At 39.1% G+C, this 21,423-nt stretch overlaps 1 protein-coding gene across 2 annotated transcripts in view; it reads right to left on the reverse strand.

The window, feature by feature from the left end:
- The window catches only part of pld1b (phospholipase D1b), a 55,435-nt gene that overhangs the window by 23,475 nt on the left and 10,537 nt on the right, over positions 1-21,423 (reverse strand). Inside the window, exons 1-12 of one of the 2 annotated variants that reach the window (XM_067577685.1) lie at positions 16,030-16,274; positions 8,002-8,172; positions 7,722-7,885; positions 6,585-6,727; positions 6,337-6,448; positions 6,152-6,217; positions 5,909-5,967; positions 4,573-4,665; positions 3,982-4,134; positions 2,348-2,497; positions 1,646-1,729; positions 546-627 (exon numbers count right to left, since the gene is read on the reverse strand). In XM_067577685.1, the coding sequence (XP_067433786.1) occupies positions 546-627; positions 1,646-1,729; positions 2,348-2,497; positions 3,982-4,134; positions 4,573-4,665; positions 5,909-5,967; positions 6,152-6,217; positions 6,337-6,448; positions 6,585-6,727; positions 7,722-7,885; positions 8,002-8,140 (1,245 nt within the window). In that variant the 5' untranslated portion in view covers positions 8,141-8,172; positions 16,030-16,274. Of the gene's footprint in view, positions 1-545; positions 628-1,645; positions 1,730-2,347; positions 2,498-3,981; positions 4,135-4,572; positions 4,666-5,908; positions 5,968-6,151; positions 6,218-6,336; positions 6,449-6,584; positions 6,728-7,721; positions 7,886-8,001; positions 8,173-16,029; positions 16,275-21,423 lie in introns of those variants that run through there. The other variant, XM_067577686.1, reaches the window with a different exon arrangement.

Consider the following 21,423-nt stretch of genomic DNA (forward strand, 5'->3'; position numbering starts at 1 on the left):
TTATAACGGCAGTTTTTCACTATTTTACTATTTAAGTTAAACATCCGAACCCCAAGATGTCTTTAATTTTAAGCACATTTCTGTATTTTAAAAAAGGTTGACAAGAAGAGTTTCATCAGTTTCATCTCAGCAGAGAGCTAGCTGTGTGACGTGTTTAGCCTAGCTTAGCACAAAGACTGGAAGCAAAGGGAAACTGCTAGCATAGCTTCATCACAAGTGCATACCAATGACTTCGGTGCTGTTTTATTTCCATTTTGTATGTGTGTATTTCACACAAAGAAACAGAAAGTAAGACATTGCACTGCTGAACTATTTACTGTCCAACAACTGCTGCAGTAACTTGTTCTTACAGTGAAGTACCAGCTTCTTCACTCTGACCCATCTGAGTCCTGAGTATTTGGTGACAAAGTGGTTCCACTACTTCCAGTCTTTGTGCTAAGTGTGCTAAGCTAAGCCAAACACTGACATGAATCTTCCTCTCTGAGGATGGAGGTTAGTGACTTCAGTCTAAAAACAGACCAACCAGGAAACAGTTTTCTGCTCACCGCTTTGCGTTTCAGTATGCAGTCCAGACGCCAGCGGTTTCCCTCAACAACAGGCCTCTTCAGGAAGATCTCTGGACTCAACCTGGGGGGGGCGACACACACACTGTAAGACATCATGTATACTCTATTCATCTCCCCTGTTCTCTTTCCTTCTTCCTTCCTTCTTTCTCTTTCTTCAAATAGTTGACCTCTGATGGCTTGGAACCGCAACATCCCTACTTTGCATCCGATTGAGGACTCATTTTACCTCATGTGACCTCTCTATTGTTGGCTAAAACATGAAGTAATGATATTTTAAAAACAGTTACATAACTTTCCAACTTTCCTTCCTTTTTCTTTGCATCATGTTTCCTTTTTTCCTACTTTCTTCGTCCTTCTGTTCCTTCTTCAACTGATCTGAAAGCATGAAAATCCCCAAAACTGGAGCTCTAAAGCTTTCATCTGACATCAACTCTACTTTTCTTTTTGGATACTTGATTACAGTTTACTGCTGATACTATTTGACTTACAGCTTGTCTACACAGCAGACATTTTGGCCACGTTTTTGTTTGTCTCAGGTACATTTATATTTTAATCAATACTGTTGTCTGCATAACTACAACCTATTTTTAACAGTGACTGTGTTGGGCCCTGAGTGGTGTTAAAACACGTGTGACCTACATTCAATATGGTACCTGAACGCCTCTTGTGAAGACAGTTTTATTCAAATAAAGAACGTTGTGTGCTTCTTCCAGTACTGCAGATACAGTAAATCACTTACAAACACACACACACACACACACTTTTCTTGTACTCTTGACGTGTGTGTGTGTGTGTGTGTGTGTGTGTGTGTGTGTATGCTAGTATAACAGTAGTCTGAGCCTCTGACTGTAACTGATCTGCTTGACCAGAAAACCTCCAGTAGAGGTGACCGCCAGATGCACTCATTGCACTCTGAAACACACACACACACATGCACACACACACACACACACACACACGCACACACACAAATCCTGACCACCCACTTCTGCAGAATCTCATGTTAATGTGATGGAGCAACACTACAGCGGGAGTTTAAAGACACACACACACACACACACACACACACACAAACTTACCACCAGTCTGTGATGAATATTTCCTCTCTGGCTTCTTCAAGAGCATCGGCCACATCCTCCATGTATGTTTTACCATTCACATACCTGTAGAGGGGACACACACACACACACACACACGCACGCACGCACACACACACACACACACACACACACACACAAATACACACTTTTAGACAGTAAAGAACAACCCAAACAAATTGTTCTCACTTTTCAATGTGTCCACCTTCTTCTTCTTCAGTTTCATTATGCTTTTATAATGTTCCTCTCAGCTGCTCACACACACACACACACACACACACACACACACACACACACACACACACACACACACACACATACACACAGTCTGTCTCACAGACAGTATAGTGTTGCCCAGCAGGGGGACAGGTGATGAGCAGCTGAGGCTCACTTTCCCTCTCTTTGTGTCGAGTTACTCCAGCGAGAGACACACACACAGACACACTGACACACACACACACACACACACAGACACACAGACACACACACACACACACACTCTCTCTGCCAACTGGACGAGGTCTTGTCTAGACTGTTCAACCCACATCTGGCCCTGACGGCTGGCACTAACTCGTGTCAAAGACTTTCTGCAACGCTTCCTCCTCGTTAACACACAAGTCTCACTTCACTAAAAAATGCATTAAAAATCGCAGTTGGACAGTGTCAGTTGGTTGCTACGGTTACCATTTGGCAGGAATGTTAACCTCTTCTCTGGCGAAGGATCCGAAGCGGTGGTCGGTGAGGAACGCCGAGCCGTGCTTCTGCACGAAGCCCTCGATGGCCTGACCCCACCAGCGGGCGTGTCTGTAGCTGGTGCACTTCAGCACCAATGACCTGAACACACACACACACACACACACACACACACACAGGGTTTTAAACGGCCTCATAGAGCCAAATGGACACATCTGCAAGAAGAATAAATCTCTTTTATTCAGATTTATTGTTTCAGTCAAGTATCACATTATGTTGATGCGTCTCTTCAGCTTTACTAAATATTGCTGGTAGATTTCTGCACTGATTCACTGATTACTCACTAAAATGTGACTGTTTTAAAGTCATTCACAAGCCGCTGTAGACTTTATCAACTTATAAATATTGTTATAATTCCCCGGACACTGACAGCAGTCATTAAAAGCCAAATCACTCAAATCCCTGGTGACACTTTACTGTAAGTCCACCTGTTTATAATGAGTGTATAAACATGTAATAAATGTTTATAACACACTATAATGTCATTTTAAGCAGATATAAGGACATTTAAAGTGTTTATTGCTGTAAATTCATTATCTGTTTGTACACCAGCATCAATTACATTAATAAACACATATGTTTACATTATAGTGTTATAAACCATTTGTTATACTGTTTATTTACTGCTTATAAATGCTAAATATGGGGACTTAAAGTAAAGTGTAAAGTAAACTAAATATATCTCCCTTTAATGTACTTTATTATACTTTGTTAAAGTCCCAAAGCTTTGTGTAACTTTATCACTTTGTAAGGGATTTATTTATAGGTTCATCCGTGGAGGCTTTAATAAATAAATCTAATGTTACTGATGGTGCGTTAATGTGAAAAGTCCATTAAATAACCACTGACTGATGTACTCAATATGACACATAAAAGGCACCGAGTTTCTTTTTATAAAGTAAATTAAATTAAAGGCACTAAAATACCTTAAAGGCCCTGAAATCAATATTCTCTCATTTCACTTCCTTCCTTGAGCGACGGGATCCAACATTAACAAGCTATTTTCTGACCATGTTAGAACAGTTTTATCTATTTGACATTAGAGATTTCCATATTTCTGTTTTTTGTCTGAGCTCTTCTGACTGGTTAGAAGTTGGCGAGGTCGTGGAGTTATTTGCTTACGTTGCCGCCGCTGTCAATCAAATGTAATCAAAACCACAACCGCACAATCCTGATGAAGAGATCAAACCAGTGCAAATCTGTTAAACTCTTAATTAAGATACACATCTTAAAGTATTATTTATTTATTTATGTATTCACCCTTTGATTCTGGCTCATTCAGAGGGATTTAAAGGGATTTGAAGCCACATTTTCAGGGGATTTAAACTGATAAATAAAGTGTTTTGACATAAAGTTTACTGAATTAAAAAGTAAGTGTCGTTGAGGGCCGCCACAACATGTTGTTATAGTTATTATTAAGCCCCTTACCGCAGTTATTTTAAGTTATTTTAAGGAACTTTTTACGGATGTGGTTGGTAGAGATTTGTTTGTTTATGTCACATTAAAAAAAAAACTATTTACTGCTATTTTCTGGACCCTGTAAATGTTGCACATGAAAAACAGACCTGGACAGACTGTCGATACGGACGCCGTGTTTGGTCTCGGTGTCTTTGGAGTCCATCTTGATGCTGAACTCCCTGTCGACCAGCATCACGAAGGAGATGGCGCCCGAGTCCGGCTTCATGTACAGCAGGAACGAGTCCTTCACCACTAGCCAGCTATAAACACACACACACACACACACACACACACACACATACATCTCCATTAACATTACAGGAATGGAATCACAATGTAATTAAAATAAACTGCATTGTTTTTCTGTGTACTTAAAGGAAAATTCCTGTTCTCAACACAGCGCCATCATAAAAACAGTCCAGTGAGGCAACAATAGTGATCAGATAACACATGTTGTAACTAAAAACCCAACACAACACAATAATCTAAACCACTTATTTGGAAATGGAGTTAAATGTGAGTCTGAAACATCTGTTATCAAATCAAAGTCAAACCTGAAAGTTTCTCTGCAGCATCTAATGGCCGTTAACAGCATCCAGGTTTTAATACAATTTTAATATTACAGTGTGGGGGAATCTGATCCTCTCCTGGTGTTCTCTCTTCTCAAAAGGTTTCATTCAGTGTTTGTGTTTACTGACCGTTTGGACCAGCGGTAGCACATCTTGCTGCGACCACAGCAGTTTATCCCGGGGATCCGATGGCCACCGGAGCGCTTCAGCACCATTCCTTCCCTGAGAGACGAGAGAGAGCTGCTGTCAGGCAGGAACTAAGTAAAACTTTGGATACAAGTTTTGGTTTAAAGAACTTTTATCCCAATTCTGAAATCTTCCTTTTCTCTTTGCCTTGCATGGGTTTATTTTCTCAATATAAGTGCTTATTTAGGTCTTCCAACCAAAACCTGTTGGCCGTACCACGTGCCAAACTAAAAACCAAAGGCGACTGTGCTTCTGTTGCCCTGGCAACTAGACTTTGGAACAATCTCCCCACTCCCATCAGATCAGCTGAATCTGTTGACTGTTTCAAACATCACCTAAAAACCTACTTTTTAAAATGGCTTTCTCATAACATTTGATAAATTCAAGTGTGATGACTGTATGCTCGCTGTGTTCGTACGTGTGTGTGATGTCTGTATGTGTTCTTGAATGTGTCTTTCATGGTTTTTGTGTCCCAATGTCACTGTAAAGCACTTTGTAACCTGTGTTAAGAAAGGTGCTATATAAATAAAGTTTTACTTAATTACTTACTTATTAATTTGAGGAAAAAGCATATGCTGAAATCAATTTTTTTTACTTCATATATAATTGTTTAAACCTGTATTAACTGATTATTTGGCTATTTGGGGGCTGCAGCTTAAGTTGACATGTTGAACTTGTTAGCAAACAGTTGCTTATTTCCACATCCAGCAGTTACGGAGCAACATTATCATTCATGTGGAGTCGTGTTTCTGTCCACCTGGTGAATGTAAGTCCAATATTCACTCTCTTTTAGCTCTGTTTTTACTCTCTACCAACTCCTGAGGGAAATATCTGGCTCTTTAGCTGCTAAATGCTCCACTATGTTCACCAGCTAGTCTACAGCTAACTGTGTCTGTTTGGTGCTGAGCAGGTAGTGTACAGCGGCTTTTTATGGCTTTTTCTCTGAAAACGACACTATGAGAGACGCTGAGAGTGAACCAGAACAGTAAAGTTGCAGCCGGACAGATAAACAATGAGCTGAAACTCACTATAAAGCTCCGTAAAGCCGAGAGGAGCTGCAGAGTCACTGATAATTCTCTGTAGGTTCATCACTACGAGCCAAACACATCACACACTGACACATCAGACATAAGTATTATAAAAAATATAAATTACAGCTGCTGCAGCTAATGTTAACATAATACCACTCTTCCCTAAAACAGTGGAGTTCTGTTTTAAGGATAAAGTATAAGATTAAAATACAGAATAAATGATGTTTATGACAGTGAGTTGTTCTTACAAGCCTTTTGGTCCCAGGTCGTGGATGAAGGACAGCTGGCTGACATCAATGAACTCCATCTGGAAGAGGAAAAATATTCATATCTAAACAACAAACCCAACCTGAACCTGATCATACCTTTCTTGCACATTTAAAAAAAACTTTTCACAACTATTTTATCATTTTCCACAACGGAAAATCTGCATTAAAGAATTAAAAGTTTTACAGGATGAGTAGAAACTCTAGAGAAGCTGTTGCCTTTACCGTTGCGTGGTAGTTCCTGTACATCGGCATCTTTAGCAGATTATTCAAGTAATCTTCCAGTTGTTTCTGAAACAAACACACATTAGAGAAATATCAGCTAGCTGGTACAATAAAATAAAAAAAAATCAACAAGTATGAAAGGAAGAGAGGCTGATTATTGACAGCTGCTCTGGAGAACAACGTACCCTGCGGCTGGAAACCTGCTCCTCCCTGCCCAGCTCGTCTCCTCCTCCTCTGGGGAGGTTCGGCATCTGCCTCGCCTCGATCCTCGTCGCCGTCTGCCTCTTCACCGTGTGACTGCAGAGAGACATGACAAGAGCAGGTGAGAGGATGTCCTTTCATATCCCAGGACCAGCTAGTAAGATGTTTTAGATGATGACAGCGGTAACGAGCAGCACCAAATGCTGACAACAAAATATATGGCCGTGTTTACCTGCGTGTCGGCAGCGGCAGCCTCATGAACGTCTTGTACGTCCTCAGTTCTCTGTGGAGATCCAGGAAGTGTTTCTCCTTCCTCTTCACCAGCCACGTAAACTCGCCGTGTTTCAGCTCGATCTTAAACACCGCCGGCATCGACTAAACACACCACACAGAGACTAGAGTCAGGTGTTTACTTTAATCACTTTACATTTTAAAAAGCTCAATGTTAGTCAAACAAACGGTGGTTGTCTAATTAGTTTGTGACAACATCTTCAGGCTAATCAAATTTTTAAGCAGCCGACAGTTTCTTTGGTTTGGTGTCGTAGATTTAAGCAAATTTCCCTCAAAATCTGACCCAGTAGATAATAATGTAAAATATCAACTTGACTGAGTTCACTCAATTAATTATAAATGATGTAAAGAAAGTTCAACAGTTTGGGAAATACATTAATTTGCTGTCTTGCTAAGAGTTTGATAAGTAGATTGATCCTGCTCATGTTTGTACGTTAAATATGACGATCCAGGAGACGGTTAGCTTAGCTTAGCTTAGCATAAAGACTGGAAACGGGGGGAAACAGCTAGCTTAGCTCCGTCTGCAGGTTACAAAAATCTGCACCAAACAGCACTTCTAAAAGTCACTAATTAACATGTTATATCTATTAGTTAATCCATACAAAAACAACAAGTTTTGGTTTTATTGGCAGGTTATGCACCCAGATGATGCCACGTTCACACTATGTCCGACGGATGGGAAGGATCTGTGAGCGTTTACATCATCTGACAACTCAGGAAGGTTGTATGATAACGGAATTGGTCATATGAAGATTTAAAATACTGTACACTGACAAAATGACATTATATCCATTAAATTAGGGTTTAATTACACTAAATGATGGACTTTGGTTAATGTGAGGCTTCCATGTTTGCTTGGTTTTCAGGCACATCTGTAGAGTCGTTCAACTTGGAGGTTGACGTGAACTATTTACAAGTCGGAAACTCGTAATTACAGTAACTCCAATATGACATGAACGCAGCATAAGCACAGGGCTCCAGACTAAGTGTTGAGCCAATTAGAGTCTTGTCATTAACCTTGAGGAGGCATTGAGACAAATAAAAATATGACAAAGTCTGTCCGTGTGTCTGTGTGCACCTTGTTGACGCTCCGCTGCGTGGTGACGTTGAAGCGGTCCTGAGCCGAGGTGAACCGCTCCACCTCCAGGATCTTGGCGGTGATCGGAGAGGACAGGAAGACTTTGGCCTCGGGCTCCTTGAAACCCACCGTGTTGTAGATGGCCATGAAAGGCAAACGCTCTCCTGGAGAAAAACACACGTATCATCATCATCATCATCATCATCAGATATCACACACAGACAAACAGAATATATGTCGTGACGGCAGACGGACACCAACTCTGACAAAATGCACACACTTGGGACGTTGGCGTCTGTCGTGTTGTACTCTCCATCTCCCAGGTCGAGCTCGCGGGTGTCTAGTGTCTCCATGATGCCGGTCATATCGTTGGCGACCAGCTGAAGGGTGCTGGACGTCGGCTCGGAATGCCGCAGCATGGTTAGCACTCAGTCTGGAGCCCGGGGCTCACCTGGAGGGACAGGTACGGAGGGGAAGAGGGTGTTAAGCCTAAAGGTCAAACATGAATCACATCCTCACATTTTCCTGTACTGATCCAGGCCTGAGTGGTGGCCCTTCACTCCAGATCCACCTGAAACCTCCATAAACTGCCTCCTTTCAACATGAAGGAGCAGCAGAACGTCTCTGATCTACTTCCAGGTTTGAAAACCATTTCCACCAACTAGACCACTAGAAGAGAGTCCAGCAACACAAGAGATCAGACAAACTCCTGTTTTACAATTATCAAGTAACTGGAAGATGAAATTATAACAAATGTTTAGTTACTTTGTCCCACATTCATTGTTTCAAGTTGATTTTCTTACTAAAATCCTTCTGAGCATTTCGATGGCTGAAGAGCAAAACCTCCTTTCTGAAAAATGCACTTTTTTGAGAAAACTTGTTTAAAAAAAACTAGTTGTTTTCTTGCAGAATGCTGTTTGTTAAGGATACCCAAGACATAATACACTGTTTTTGGACTATATTACTATATTATGCGGTATTGTTTACGGTATGTTTGTTTGGTTATTACGGTATTGTTAACACTACAGTAATATAGTCCAAAAACAGTGTGTTATTTCTCAAAAAAAGTGCATTTTCAGATCGGAGGCTTTGCTCTTTGACCATCGATTTACTTCTACTGTCCAGCCATCGAACTCCAGATGAAAGAACTGATGAAAAGTTTATACACTCATCTGAGTCGTCTTCAATTATTAGTGTGAGCTCAAAACAATAAGCTTAACGTGGTGTTTTTTTGCCCTGGGTTTTGCCTCTCAGGCTGCCCTACCTTACTGGTGAATGTTATTAGAGCCATCTGAATAGCTGCAGATACCACTCAAAAATACATTTTAATCTAGATTTTTATTTCACGTTGGATATCAGACTGAAGATGCTAGAACTGAACATCAGTCAAAAATAAGGAAATTAAGCGCAGTGCTCGTTAGGTAAGTTTGTATCAAATATCTATAAAGGAAACTAAAGTAGGATTTCAATACACAGATTTAAATAGCTTGTTTGTGTTACACTATTCACCATTATTATAGAAAGCACAATAACCAATTTTATGATCATTTGTTATTGGTTTATTAGTTTTTATTTCTTTGTGTGTCCCCTCCCCCACTTCTGAGACCAAACCTACTCCTTTACATTTTCTGGTTTGACACCCTGCTGTAAGAAATGTAAGTAAACGTTGAATCTAACCTGGAGTTTAACCTGAGGCAGAGTGAATGTGTAACTGTTAACTGCTTCTGCACTGATAAGGAAGGAGGGTCTCATTTGTTCATTAACTGCAGCAAAGATGACTGACGTTAAACAGCTGTAAGGCAGCGGTGGCTGAAAGGTCAGAGCCCACCAGACCTTGAAGGTCTCTGGTTTGATCCCCGAGCCCGGCAGGGTGAGTCTGGGTCGGGAAAGTTTTCCCCTCATTCATTACCTCCACTGAGGCGCCCTTGAGCAAAGCCAGCAGGTCAGACTGCAGCTTCCAGGTGAGAAAGGCCTCTCAGTGAAATTTCCCTGAATATATAAAGACCCTGAAAACATATTTGGGTGCAACAGGAACACACAATTTTCTGCCAAAGTGAGAACAAAGTTGGGTTATTTGAGATTTTTGCATTTGTGTCTTATTTTTGCTCTTCTCATTGGTTTAAATTTGGTCTTAAACAGAATATTTCTGATCAACTTTGATCCAAATCCTGTGGTGGCAACACATGTTCAAACCACAATATTGGCTTGGTTGGTTGGACGGTGGAGCCATAATTAAAGTTCAAAGCTTTACATATAAATGTAACATCTCCCACATAACCAGCTGAGTCTCCATTAAACTTTACAGCACCAGTAGCTGCTGGTGTTTAATTGGCTCAATGGTTTTACTCCATCATGATGACAGATGACGTGTTTATAGTTGTTACATGTTGTCCTCACTGTCTCTGCTGTTTCTCTAAAGGATTTCTCATCACATCCATGTTTCTGGGTCAGTTTATGTGAAAATCCCTCCAGTCAATCCTCTTCATTCATGAGCACACGCACGGACACCGTTTGACCCCCTCAACACACACACACACACACACACACACACACACACACTTATATTGAGGAATGTGGTTAAAAAGGCCTCTGCTTCCTGTGCTTCTCCTCTACTAATCCCGTTGTTTGGATTAGTGTCTGATCTGTTGTGATCTACGGCTGACAGGAAAGAGAAAGATGGATGAACGAACTGCAGGTTGAGAAGATAAAAACAGCCAAAAAGAGACAGCAGGGGAAAGATGGAGTAAGGAGAGTTTATAAGTGAGGCAAAGAACATGAAGAAGAAATGCATCAGAAAGACAGAGGAGTTCATATTTTAAGGTTTTAATGATGTTTCCAGTGCAGATGAAGCTCTTAAACCTGTATTCACACATTTTTTGACCACTTGGTGGCAGAAAAAACTAACATATTACAACAATATTGCAAAAACGCCAACAGTGGACACTTCAGCAAAATCCAGATTACGTTCGGCGGCCATGTTTTTTTCCACATCTACGTATTTATAATTCTTGCTTTCTGCAACATCTGCGCCTGGCAAATATGGTTCAACTGCTGGACACAAGACGTCTCCTACTTGTGTTTGTGCTCTAGAGGCTTCAAGTTTCCACATCATACTTGTATAGTTGAATACTGGACCACGATTGGCTCCGAACTAGCTGTGATGTCACTTGTTAAACTGAGATTTAAGGTTGAGCTCAGAGAAACTTTCCTCCTTCAGCAGATGAATGTGAAAACAAACTCTGCACATACAAGAGAACAAACATCCAGCTACAGGAAGAAGAAGAAACATGTTTTTGAGTGGAGGAGGACTTTAATAAAAACACAAATGTTAATTGGAGGCGTGCACATCTACCACTCAGACCTCCACACTCTTACTTTCCGCACACGACTCCCTGTGTTGCCACTGTACGTATATATACTGAACTGCATGTTATCACAGCTGATACAGCGACCAGTCGCTTTGCTATGTCACTGTAAAGCACTTTGTAACCTGTTTTAAGAAAGGTGCTATATAAATAAAGTTTTACTTACTTACTTACTTATTAATTTGAGGAAAAAGCATGAGCTGAAATCAATTTTTTTTACTTCATATATTATTGTTTAAACCTGTATAAACTGATTATTTGGCTATTAGGGGGCTGCGGCTTAAATTGACATGTTGAACTTGTCAGCAAACAGTTGCTTTATTTCCGCATCCAGCAGTTTCGGAGCAACTTTATCATTCATGTGGAGTCGTGTTTCTGTCCACCTGGTGAATGTAAGTCTAATATTCACTCTCTTTTAGCTCTGTTTTTGTTCTCCACCAACTCCTGAGGGAAATATCTGGCTCTTTAGCTGCTAAATGCTCCACTATGTTCACCAGCTAGTCCACAGCTAACTGTGTCTGTTCATTCTCTGAGGGTTCATGACTACAAGCGATCAATTTCACATTAAATGAAGTCATTTGATCCATTCTTAATATATAAATATTGATTAGAGCAGCTTTAAGTGTTTTTGCGGTTAATGCAGAGACATTTAGTGAAGTCACAAAAAGCCACATAGTGTGTGAAACCACAATAATATTACAGCACTTTCAGTTTTCATTCATGCACTGTTGATATTCTGTAATTTCCGAATTACCAGAGCTGTTGTTGAACGCAACACTCACAACACACACAGCTGAGAAACAGTTGCTAGAAATGTTATTACTTCAGTTTCATCATTGTTCAAGCTGTCGTAACGTATGTATGTAATGTATGTAAAGTCGTAAATTTGAAACTGAGCTGATCTCTCATGTATGAAGCACTTCTCACCTCAAAACCTTCAAACCCTGAGTGTATTTCTAGGAAAGGAACAACTCATGTTTGGGTTCTGTGGAAAGATGAACTGCGGTTTCACTGTGGTCTGTCTGCTTTCACTTCCTCCTCCAGGTGACATCAACCATCAACCAAAGCAGCACGGCAGATTTAACGTCCCATCATGAGACATTAAATCTAATCAATTTAGTGTATTTAGTGAAACTCTGGGATGTATTCTCTCGTTTATGTCCAAAATAAACTGATTAACAGGTTTTTCTGCTCGTAACTCCTTAATATGAAGAAATGTCTTCTTGCAGTCCCTCATCATGAGTTTCATGTCTATAAATTGTGAGTAGTTCAGTGAAAGAGGGATTTCACTTCTTAGATTATTTCATTTGAATATGATTTAAAGGCTGAACAGGTTAAACTACTTTATCTTACAAGAGAGAAGCAAATAATACACAAGAAGCCGGAAACAAAAACACAATTTCTTTACTATAATTTCAGATGTGATGCCGACTGATGCCTGATCTTAAAATAATGTACAATAATGTAAATTATATCGTCTTTACCCTTCAGTGCACAGTCCAGATAATGCTTCTCATTGCAAACGCAAACAAATTAGATGCAAAAACAGCAACCTTTACCGTACTACTGTTACACCACACACACACAGAGTGTACAGTCCAGAGCCTGTATAATGCAAACCATGCACATAAATAAGGTCCTGTGTGTCTCTGTTTGGTGTTTTTTATGCCATCGTCGTATTGAAACCCGTGTGTGAAAGTGCATCTTGAGGTGTGTCTGCAGGTGACTAACAATAACTCCTGGTGGAACCGGTGATGCAAGGAAATAAATTAATATCAGAACAGCAACAATAGAACAAAGGAGAAATCATGTTTAAAAAAAAAAAAAAGCAAGAAAGAAAAGAAACAGGCTGCTGAGATTATACAGGATGAAAGGAACAGCGTGACCCTCGCTGCTCATATTCCTGGCTTGTGTTTCAGTTTGATAACAGTCTCTGCAGAAAGTAGCTGCAGCTTCAGTTACACTTAACAAGCTCGTAGAGTCTTTTTTTTTGTCTGTGCATGTAATAATGTTATCAGCACGAAAAAATCACACAAAAAATGCAAACCTGACCTGATTATCCAGAAGATGAACTAGATTTGAAAAGAATGATGGTGGTGAAAACGTGTCAGTTTTCACTTCCCGTTCAAAACCCTTTTGATGACTTTGATAAAAATTCAGCCTGAAAACTTTCTGAGCTACGATCACTCTGTAAAGACGCTGGTGTTTATTAGATTTCAGTAGCGACGTCTCTCCAACTGACTGAATAACTGAACACTTGTTTACTGAAATGCACTGCGATGGTTATTCTTGTTTTATATCAGGTGTCTAACGCACCAAACAGCCTGTCGTTTAAGCATTTCTGAGCATATTTTGCCTTTTTTTGGACAGCTTCTTAAAGCCCTGGAGAGTTCACCATAGCTCATATATTGTTAATGTCAGGTAAAAGGTAATACAGTAATAATACTGCAAGATGATAAAGTCTATGTTTTTATATTACTGCTCTATTCTATAGTTTTCCTGAATGGGAACAAAAATACTCTGCTGTCTAGTAGAAGTAGACCGATATAAAGGCCGATATATCAGCTGATAAACTGTAAATGTATCTGGATCAGAAACAAGAAATTGAAAAACAAGCACAGAAATCCCAAAATTGGTCTTTTGTGTTACATTTGTGTGCTCAGAGATCGTTGACAGGTGGATTTAACAACTGAAAAATGTCCTGCTCACTATGTATCACTATGTCACAATTAAAAAGTCAACCACCGGAATAAATCGTTGGTATCATACGTGTCTGCAAACCACAGACAGGCTGAATCTCTACGTTTCAATCATTTAAAAATCAGATTGAATGGCTGTTATCAGTTGAATAATGATGTTTTATGTTGTGACATTTATGGTTCGGGTTATGAAAAGGTCACGGTTTGGTTTTATAATACTCAGTTTTGACGCCAGAAAAAAAAAAAAAGGAGCAAATATCTTGACATCTCGCTAAAAATACCCGACTTTGTCTGTTAAAAGAGGAAGTGAGCGGTGGTTTCTGCTGCTTTGATGCTTTTATATAACTGGGTTGTTAAACTTCTAAATATCTATTAGCTGGATAGCAGCAGTTGCTCCAGTATCAGTTCATCTACACTGTCTAGTTTGCATACGTTGCCTTTAGCATTTAGCTTAAAAAAACAAACAGGCTTTACGGTAATCTGTAGCGCTTTCTGTTTGCTTTCTGTTTTTATTTACAGTGTTGCGTCCATGCTCCAGGCCTGATAAACATGCTGAGGGCGTTTCCTTTCATTTACAGTAAAACGATTGTTCACGTCCGCGTTTAACCGCTAACGGTCGTCTTCTTCACGCTCCTTACGCCACAGCACCTCTAGTGGTAAAAAAAAAACTCCACTTGGTGACTTTAAAGCTGAATTAATGTGTTTTAAGCCGTTTGACTGGTGAGAAACTGGTGTTCTGCTGGTCTACGTCTAAACTCCAGTCGTCTCCAATGTTTTGTTCTGTTTTCTGAAAACAGATGCTGTTGCTGCTGGAAACACTGAGACTGAATCATGCAGGAAATGTGTCATTACAGCAAAAACAATGACCTAAAACGGACTAAAAAGCTCTGCTAGTTCAAAACTTTACACATTACAAAAGACTCCTTTGATTCGGTTTTAATATAAGATGATGTTAACGAAGCTTTCAGGATAAATTAATTATATTCAAAGATGTTTTTATAAAAGAGAGCAACAAGTTAAATCTACGTGACTCAAATCATAAGAGGAAATTAAGCCTGAAGGTTCAATACTGACCTTGGAAATAGCAAAAATATTTTTGATTAATGCAGATAGAGGATGGTGTGTGTGTGTGTGTGTGTGTGTGTGTGTGTGTGTGTGTGTGTGTGTGTGAGCCCAGTGAGCACTCACATTAATTGGGTACAGTGTGGACCATCAACCCCCCCCCCCTCCACCTCCAACCACCCCCCCTCGCTGCATCACTCGCCAGCCAGGTGGCAAGCTGTTGAGTCCCCCCCCCCCCCCAACACACACACACACACACACACACACAAAACAAACAATGCATTTGGGTTGATTCAGAAACAAAATCCCATTTCTTCCTCTTTTCTGTAACTTTCTTCTACATTTTCTTCTTCACTTTCTCTTTCACACAAAGTATTTTTAAACATTTTAAGTCACCCTCTTCTTCCCCAAGTCACCAGTAATCAATGACAATTCTATAATTGATTAATTTTAAGTCATTTAATAGGTAAAAAAACAAATATTTGATGATCCCTTCTTCTTAAAGTAGATTACAAAACTTTCTAAAGAGGGAAAGTTTGGTTGTACGTGTGATAAACAACAAAAGAGACTCGAGTCTTGAGTCTCACAGCAAACAACACAGAATAAAAGACAAACTGTCACAACAGCACCGACACCAAACTGACATCAGAGTTGCACAAGAGCTCGCCAAACCACTATAAAAAGGCAAAAAATACCTTCCACGTCTCAGAAAACCAGCAAAACGTTTCACAACAGTGGGCTACTGTATCTGAACTGGTCACTGAAAACGCTTTTTAGACTTTTATACCACAAACCAGAGAGTTTAACCTTGAAACTGAAGTGTGTTTTCTCCTCCTGGTTCTTTCCTCCACCAACGTGCTTCACTGAGAAAGTTTAAAAATGACAAAACTGCTGCTTTTCTCAATTTATCATCATTATAAATTCCCTCTAATTGGACATTTTTTGACCCATTATGGCACAAAATACGCAATTAGTTTGGGCTCATAGAAGTTATGAAGGTATTTATGGTTATTTTAGATGTTTTAAAGCCTGGAAAAAAAATTGGCAAACGCTGCAAACTGGAAACCAGCAACAGGCTGGAAAACAATGTATCATACAATAGCAGGAGGAGCATGAATTTCCTTTTCTTGCACACACACACACACACACACAGGCAGCTGTAGAGTGTCGGCATCCACTGACCTGAGCCCGTGGAGGCTGAAGGAAGCCCATCATCATCATCACCACCACGTCTTCCACTTCACTTCTCAAAACAGAACTGAAAACTCTACTGCAGCCACTTTAAATCTCCTCACACACTCTCCCTCCTCTCTACAACACACACACTCTCTCTCTCTCTCTTTCACACACTCATCCACACACACACACACACACATCCAGCAGGAGCCCCGACAGACAGACAGACAGTCTGAGAGGTTGAGATCGGAGTGCAGCAGCAGCAGCGACTCAGGCAGAGGAGGGGAAGAGCCGGGCGAGGGCGGGACGCAGCGGAGAGAGAGGGGAGGAGACGCTATTGGCCTGAGGGGGCGTCCAGGAGCAAACAGACGGCCAATGACGGGGAAGGGAGGGGGGAGACTTCCTGTTTGAGGCACCTGTCTGTGTTTAAAGAGGCAAACTTACACTATTTACTCTTGGCTGTGAGCATAAGACACATTCATCGAGTGATTTATAGTCCGACTCACAGCCAAGTGTAAAAGTCACCTTTGACTGAGGCTGCGATTTTCTGTATTTTTCTTCTCGTCAATAAATCTCAAATGTTTGGATCCAAACCAACGATGAATTGATCTACTAACAAGTATTGTGTGTGTATCTAAAGCCTGATATATCTTCTTCCTCTGTTGTTGTCCAAAAACTATTAAAAACACGTCAGTGAGTCACATCGCTGCACTGGGTGACATGTTCCCTCATCATGAAGAGTTTGGTCTCGTTAGTTTGTGTAGAAACGGCTCCAAACAGTCCAAAACCCAAAGATATCTATTTATAAGACACATAAACTGCAAATTTTCATATTCTAGAAGCTGAAACTCACATGTTCGGCTTCTTTGCTTGAAAAATGACTCGATCGATTATGTAAATAGTTGCAGGATAATTTTCTCTTGATTGACTAATTGGTTGATCCACCAACAGTTCTAATTAAAAGCCAAGCTCGTACATGTAAAATAAAACTGTATTGCCTGTTTCTTGCCTTAAATTTATTAAAAACATGATTTTTGTGGATATTTCAGGACAAATTTGATGACAAAAATCAGAATCTGGGACAAATAATGAGTTTGTCCAATCAGAAGAATAATTAAACAGGTTTAAAGGCAGTTAGTCGTAGCAGTTATCAACTCATCAAGTTAAAAACGTGACAGAGAGAGATGAATGTGTTGAAACACGTTCTCAGGTCAGAGGGTGAAACAAGCCGAAGAGGCAGATGATGAAGATCAGAGTCTGACGTGAACAGACGGTTGTAAACAAACGTTTTCGCAAAGAACTTCAGGACAAACTGAACCCAAAAAATATAAATCATCCTGAGATCGTTTTGTTCTTTAGGATCTTTAGAGGTTTGAGCTTCAGGTTAGTGTTAAAGGACACGTGAATGTCACCTAAACGGTCATTTGTGACTTTCAAAATTATTAATCCAAATTATTTTTTTTTTTGTAGCAGACAAAGCTGATTTTTTATTAAGGTCTGTAATCAGATGTTTAGCTCACATTTTGATGTTTTTATATCTTTAAAAACTCTTACATGGCCACAACTTGTTAAAACCCAGAAATACCAGATAAATGTGTGTAAAATACAGCTTAAAATGCTGAAGACATAACATGTTTTGATGTAACGCTGCATCCTTAAAAACATGCTGTCTTTCATTTGAATACTACAATATAAGCGTCATGTAAGCTCAGGAAAATGATTTTATTTAAGGAGATAATCAGAGTTCAAGAGGATAAAAAATGAGATTTTCTTGGTGCCGTTTCCTCCTCATATAAACTTCAAGGAAAACTTTAAAATCTACACATCTGTCATCTTTAAGATCTCTGAAACCACATTTAGACTTTTGACCTACATTTGACCTTTTGTTTGTGAGTATTAATACTCAGTGTTTATATATAGTTTATATGTTCACCAGTGAAAGTCACAGATTCACTACTTCCTCTTTCGCTCGCCTGTATAAAAATATAAAGACTGAACTCTGCTGAGGACGAGCAGGTGTGAAGAAAAAATGTAAAAATATTTTTAAAAAATGTTAAGATAAGAATATTTAAACATAATAAAACCAGTATAAGGTTCATGAGAGACACACACACACACACACTTGCACACGTTGAATGAGTGAGTGTTGTTTTAGGAAACAGGCTGAACCGGTATGTATTTGATGGTTTGAGGCTGGAGACCCCACCCCGAGACACGCAGGCCGACGACGTGACTCATTGTTGACATTCCAGAGATGGAGAGAAGCTTTCAGATTCCCGCCCACATGTGAACAATGCTGCAAACACACACACACACTAACACACACACATATATAACACACACACACACACACAAAGCTCTCACAATACTAACTGAAGAGGCGATAAATGGTAGAAAGTGCAACATTTCTCTATGGAGTCTGGTGAGGAGGGAAAAAAATTACAAATCATTTCCCAAAAATTACTATTGTATCTGCTCAATACGCTCATTTCTTTCTTCCCGTTAGTATTTCATTCTCTCAGATTAATAATTAATGCCCTCACATTACTGAATTTAACCCTTCCTGTCTCTCATGAAGTTTGTCCACAGTATCGTTGAAGCTTTGTAGAGAAACGGTTGTTTTCTCTGGTGAAATACTTTGTGTTTTAGGGATGATAAACATAAACTAATATTATGTTTAACAGCAAGAGATGACGTCCACGATCAAGCAGTGGGATGAAGATGATAACTCAGTTTCCTGATCAGCGGTTAATGAGCTCTGCTGCTCTCATCAGTGTTTATTATCAGCCTATCACAGATATATCGGTATCAGTGTTTATGTTGTCCGATATATGCAAACACAAATATTTGCAAATATGAAAACTTTTTTTACAGAACATAATGCAGAAAAAAATGCTTGGGGTAATTTAGAAATTGTTCTGTAGTTATTTATAATTATTAAATTCCCAGTGAAGTTTACTGTTTCAGTGCACTGATAAAGATTATAAACTATAAAAATATCCTGCATCCATTACTTTTATTATTATCTTTGTCACAAGTGTTTTGTGAGTTGCAGATATCCAGTATCTGACAGGCTCTGGTGTTTGTGAAAATACTGTGAAAAACTTTGTGTAATCTGCTGATGTTATTTGTATTTTATAAATAGAAAACCATCGCTGTTCTCTTCCCGCCAGAGATGGAAATAAACAGTCTGACAGTCAAATGTGTTTGTCCTATGATGTGTTTTTTCCGTTATGAGGTATTCAAATTTTGCCATGAGTCCATTTGTCAGCAGCTTTAGTATAAAGTGTGTGAAAGGCTTCATCAGCACGTCGTTTTGTCTTCAGTAAACTTGCAGGATATTAACGAAAAGCTCATTTTTAAGCTGCATCCAGTTTGAAAACGTTGAGAGTTTCTCCCTGCGGCGCCTCAGAGCGGAGAGACTGTTTCACCTGAACGTGTGAAATATTTTACCTTCTAGGAAAATATATCAGCCTGTCATGATTTATAAGCTGTGAGTCAATAAAGCTGTTTTGATAAGAAAGTCAAACCTTGGCAAACCTGCGTACATAACAGGTGAATGTTAGTGCGTTTTATCAGTTAAGCTGCCAAAGACTGTTAAAGCAGAAGATCTGGTGCCATTTCCTGTTCCTGATCAATACCGTGTATCAACTCGTCTCTGCAAGGCTGCTCGTTATGTAGCAATCAGCTCCGCCATTATTCTTTAATGATCCTTCCCAGCTGATCTTCCAGACCAGTAAATGAAGCTCAGCTCAGTCAGTTGTGTTTAGAAGAGAGTAAATCTTTTCTTCTCCTTCATTCTGACCATAATTAGGAGGGAAAATGTAATTAGAAATACTTTATATTTGAAATATAGAGCAAGTTTAGGTTGTTTTATGACAGAATCAAACCAAATAAACTCAAAACTCACTGTGGTTTTTTTTTTTATCGTTTGTGAGACAACAGGTGACACTTTCCCTCCAAAAATGATGCATATTTAATTTTCTTTAACAGTTAACTGGTTAGATGATTTCCCATCAGAACAAACAGGTTTTCATCCCAGTTTATTAGTGGTCATCATGCAACAGCAGCAGGATGGCAAGAAAGTCTGTGTCAGCATGACTCAGAGAAACAAAACACATATAAATAAAGTAATTCATGATCTCACTGTGACGTCAGCAGCCTCTCAAATCCCCCAAAATATTACAGACTTGATTTACAGTGACGTCTCATCCTTTTAAAATCTTTTTAGAGTCTTTTTTGTATTGTTTTCACAAAACTTAAATAAAAATATAATTTTTTTATTAATTTAAATTATATATAAGAGTGCTGATAACTTCAGAAATAGTATATTAGTATATATAAAATAAAGTATAACAATAAATGAATTGAATTAAATGAAAACTAAAACATTTTTAAATAAAGAGTAAATAATTATATGGATACACATATAAAATATATTTAAAATCATGAGGAAAAACATACAAAATTCATATAATCTGAGAGTTTCATTCAGTATTTTTCTGACTTTGTTTCTCTTCTTTCTCTCTTTTCTTAGTTTAACTCATCTCTGGATTCTTTTCCTCTGATAATCAATAAAAAGCAGCAGTGACGTCTGTAATGTTTGCTAATTGATGTTTTTACTTCACTGAACATGATCACAGCAAACAGACTGTGCGACAGTGACACCTAGTGGTCACTTCCACCTACTGCATTGACCGCTTCATCACTCATCACCTCAGAGATGAAGAAGAATTAAAGGATCAGTTCACCCAGATTATCAGAAACATGTTTTCTCACCAACATCTCAAAGGCTGCATTAACTCTTTAAACCTGCAGAAACAAGTTATGAACACAAATCTGACACATCATCAGCTTTTATATGTTGAACTTGTTAGCAAACAGTTGCTTATTTCCACATCCAGCAGTTACGGAGCAACATTATCATTCATGTGGAGTCGTGTTTCTGTCCACCTGGTGAATGTAAGTCCAATATTCACTCTCTTTTAGCTCTGTTTTTACTCTCTACCAACTCCTGAGGGAAATATCTGGCTCTTTAGCTGCTAAATGCTCCACTATTTTCACCAGCTAGTCTACAGCTAACTGTGTCTGTTTGGTGCTGAGCAGGTAGTGTACAGCAGCTTTTTACAGCTTTTTCTCTGAAAACAGCTGAGAGACGCTGAGAGTGAACCAGAACAGTAAAGTTGCAGCCGGACAGATAAACAATCAGCTGAATAGAATAGAATAGAATAGAAATCCTTTATAGTCATTGCACAGAGTACAATTAAATTAAGTAGCAAGTTCAAACTAGCTAAATATATAAATAAAATATATATATATATATTAGCTGTAACCAATAAAACAATGACATATAAAACAATATGATAGAAAATAAGAATTATTAGCAGCTGAGATATTGCA

The sequence above is a fragment of the Thunnus thynnus genome, chromosome 21 (assembly GCF_963924715.1).
Source record: "Thunnus thynnus chromosome 21, fThuThy2.1, whole genome shotgun sequence".
Classification (NCBI taxonomy): Eukaryota; Metazoa; Chordata; class Actinopteri; order Scombriformes; family Scombridae; genus Thunnus; species Thunnus thynnus.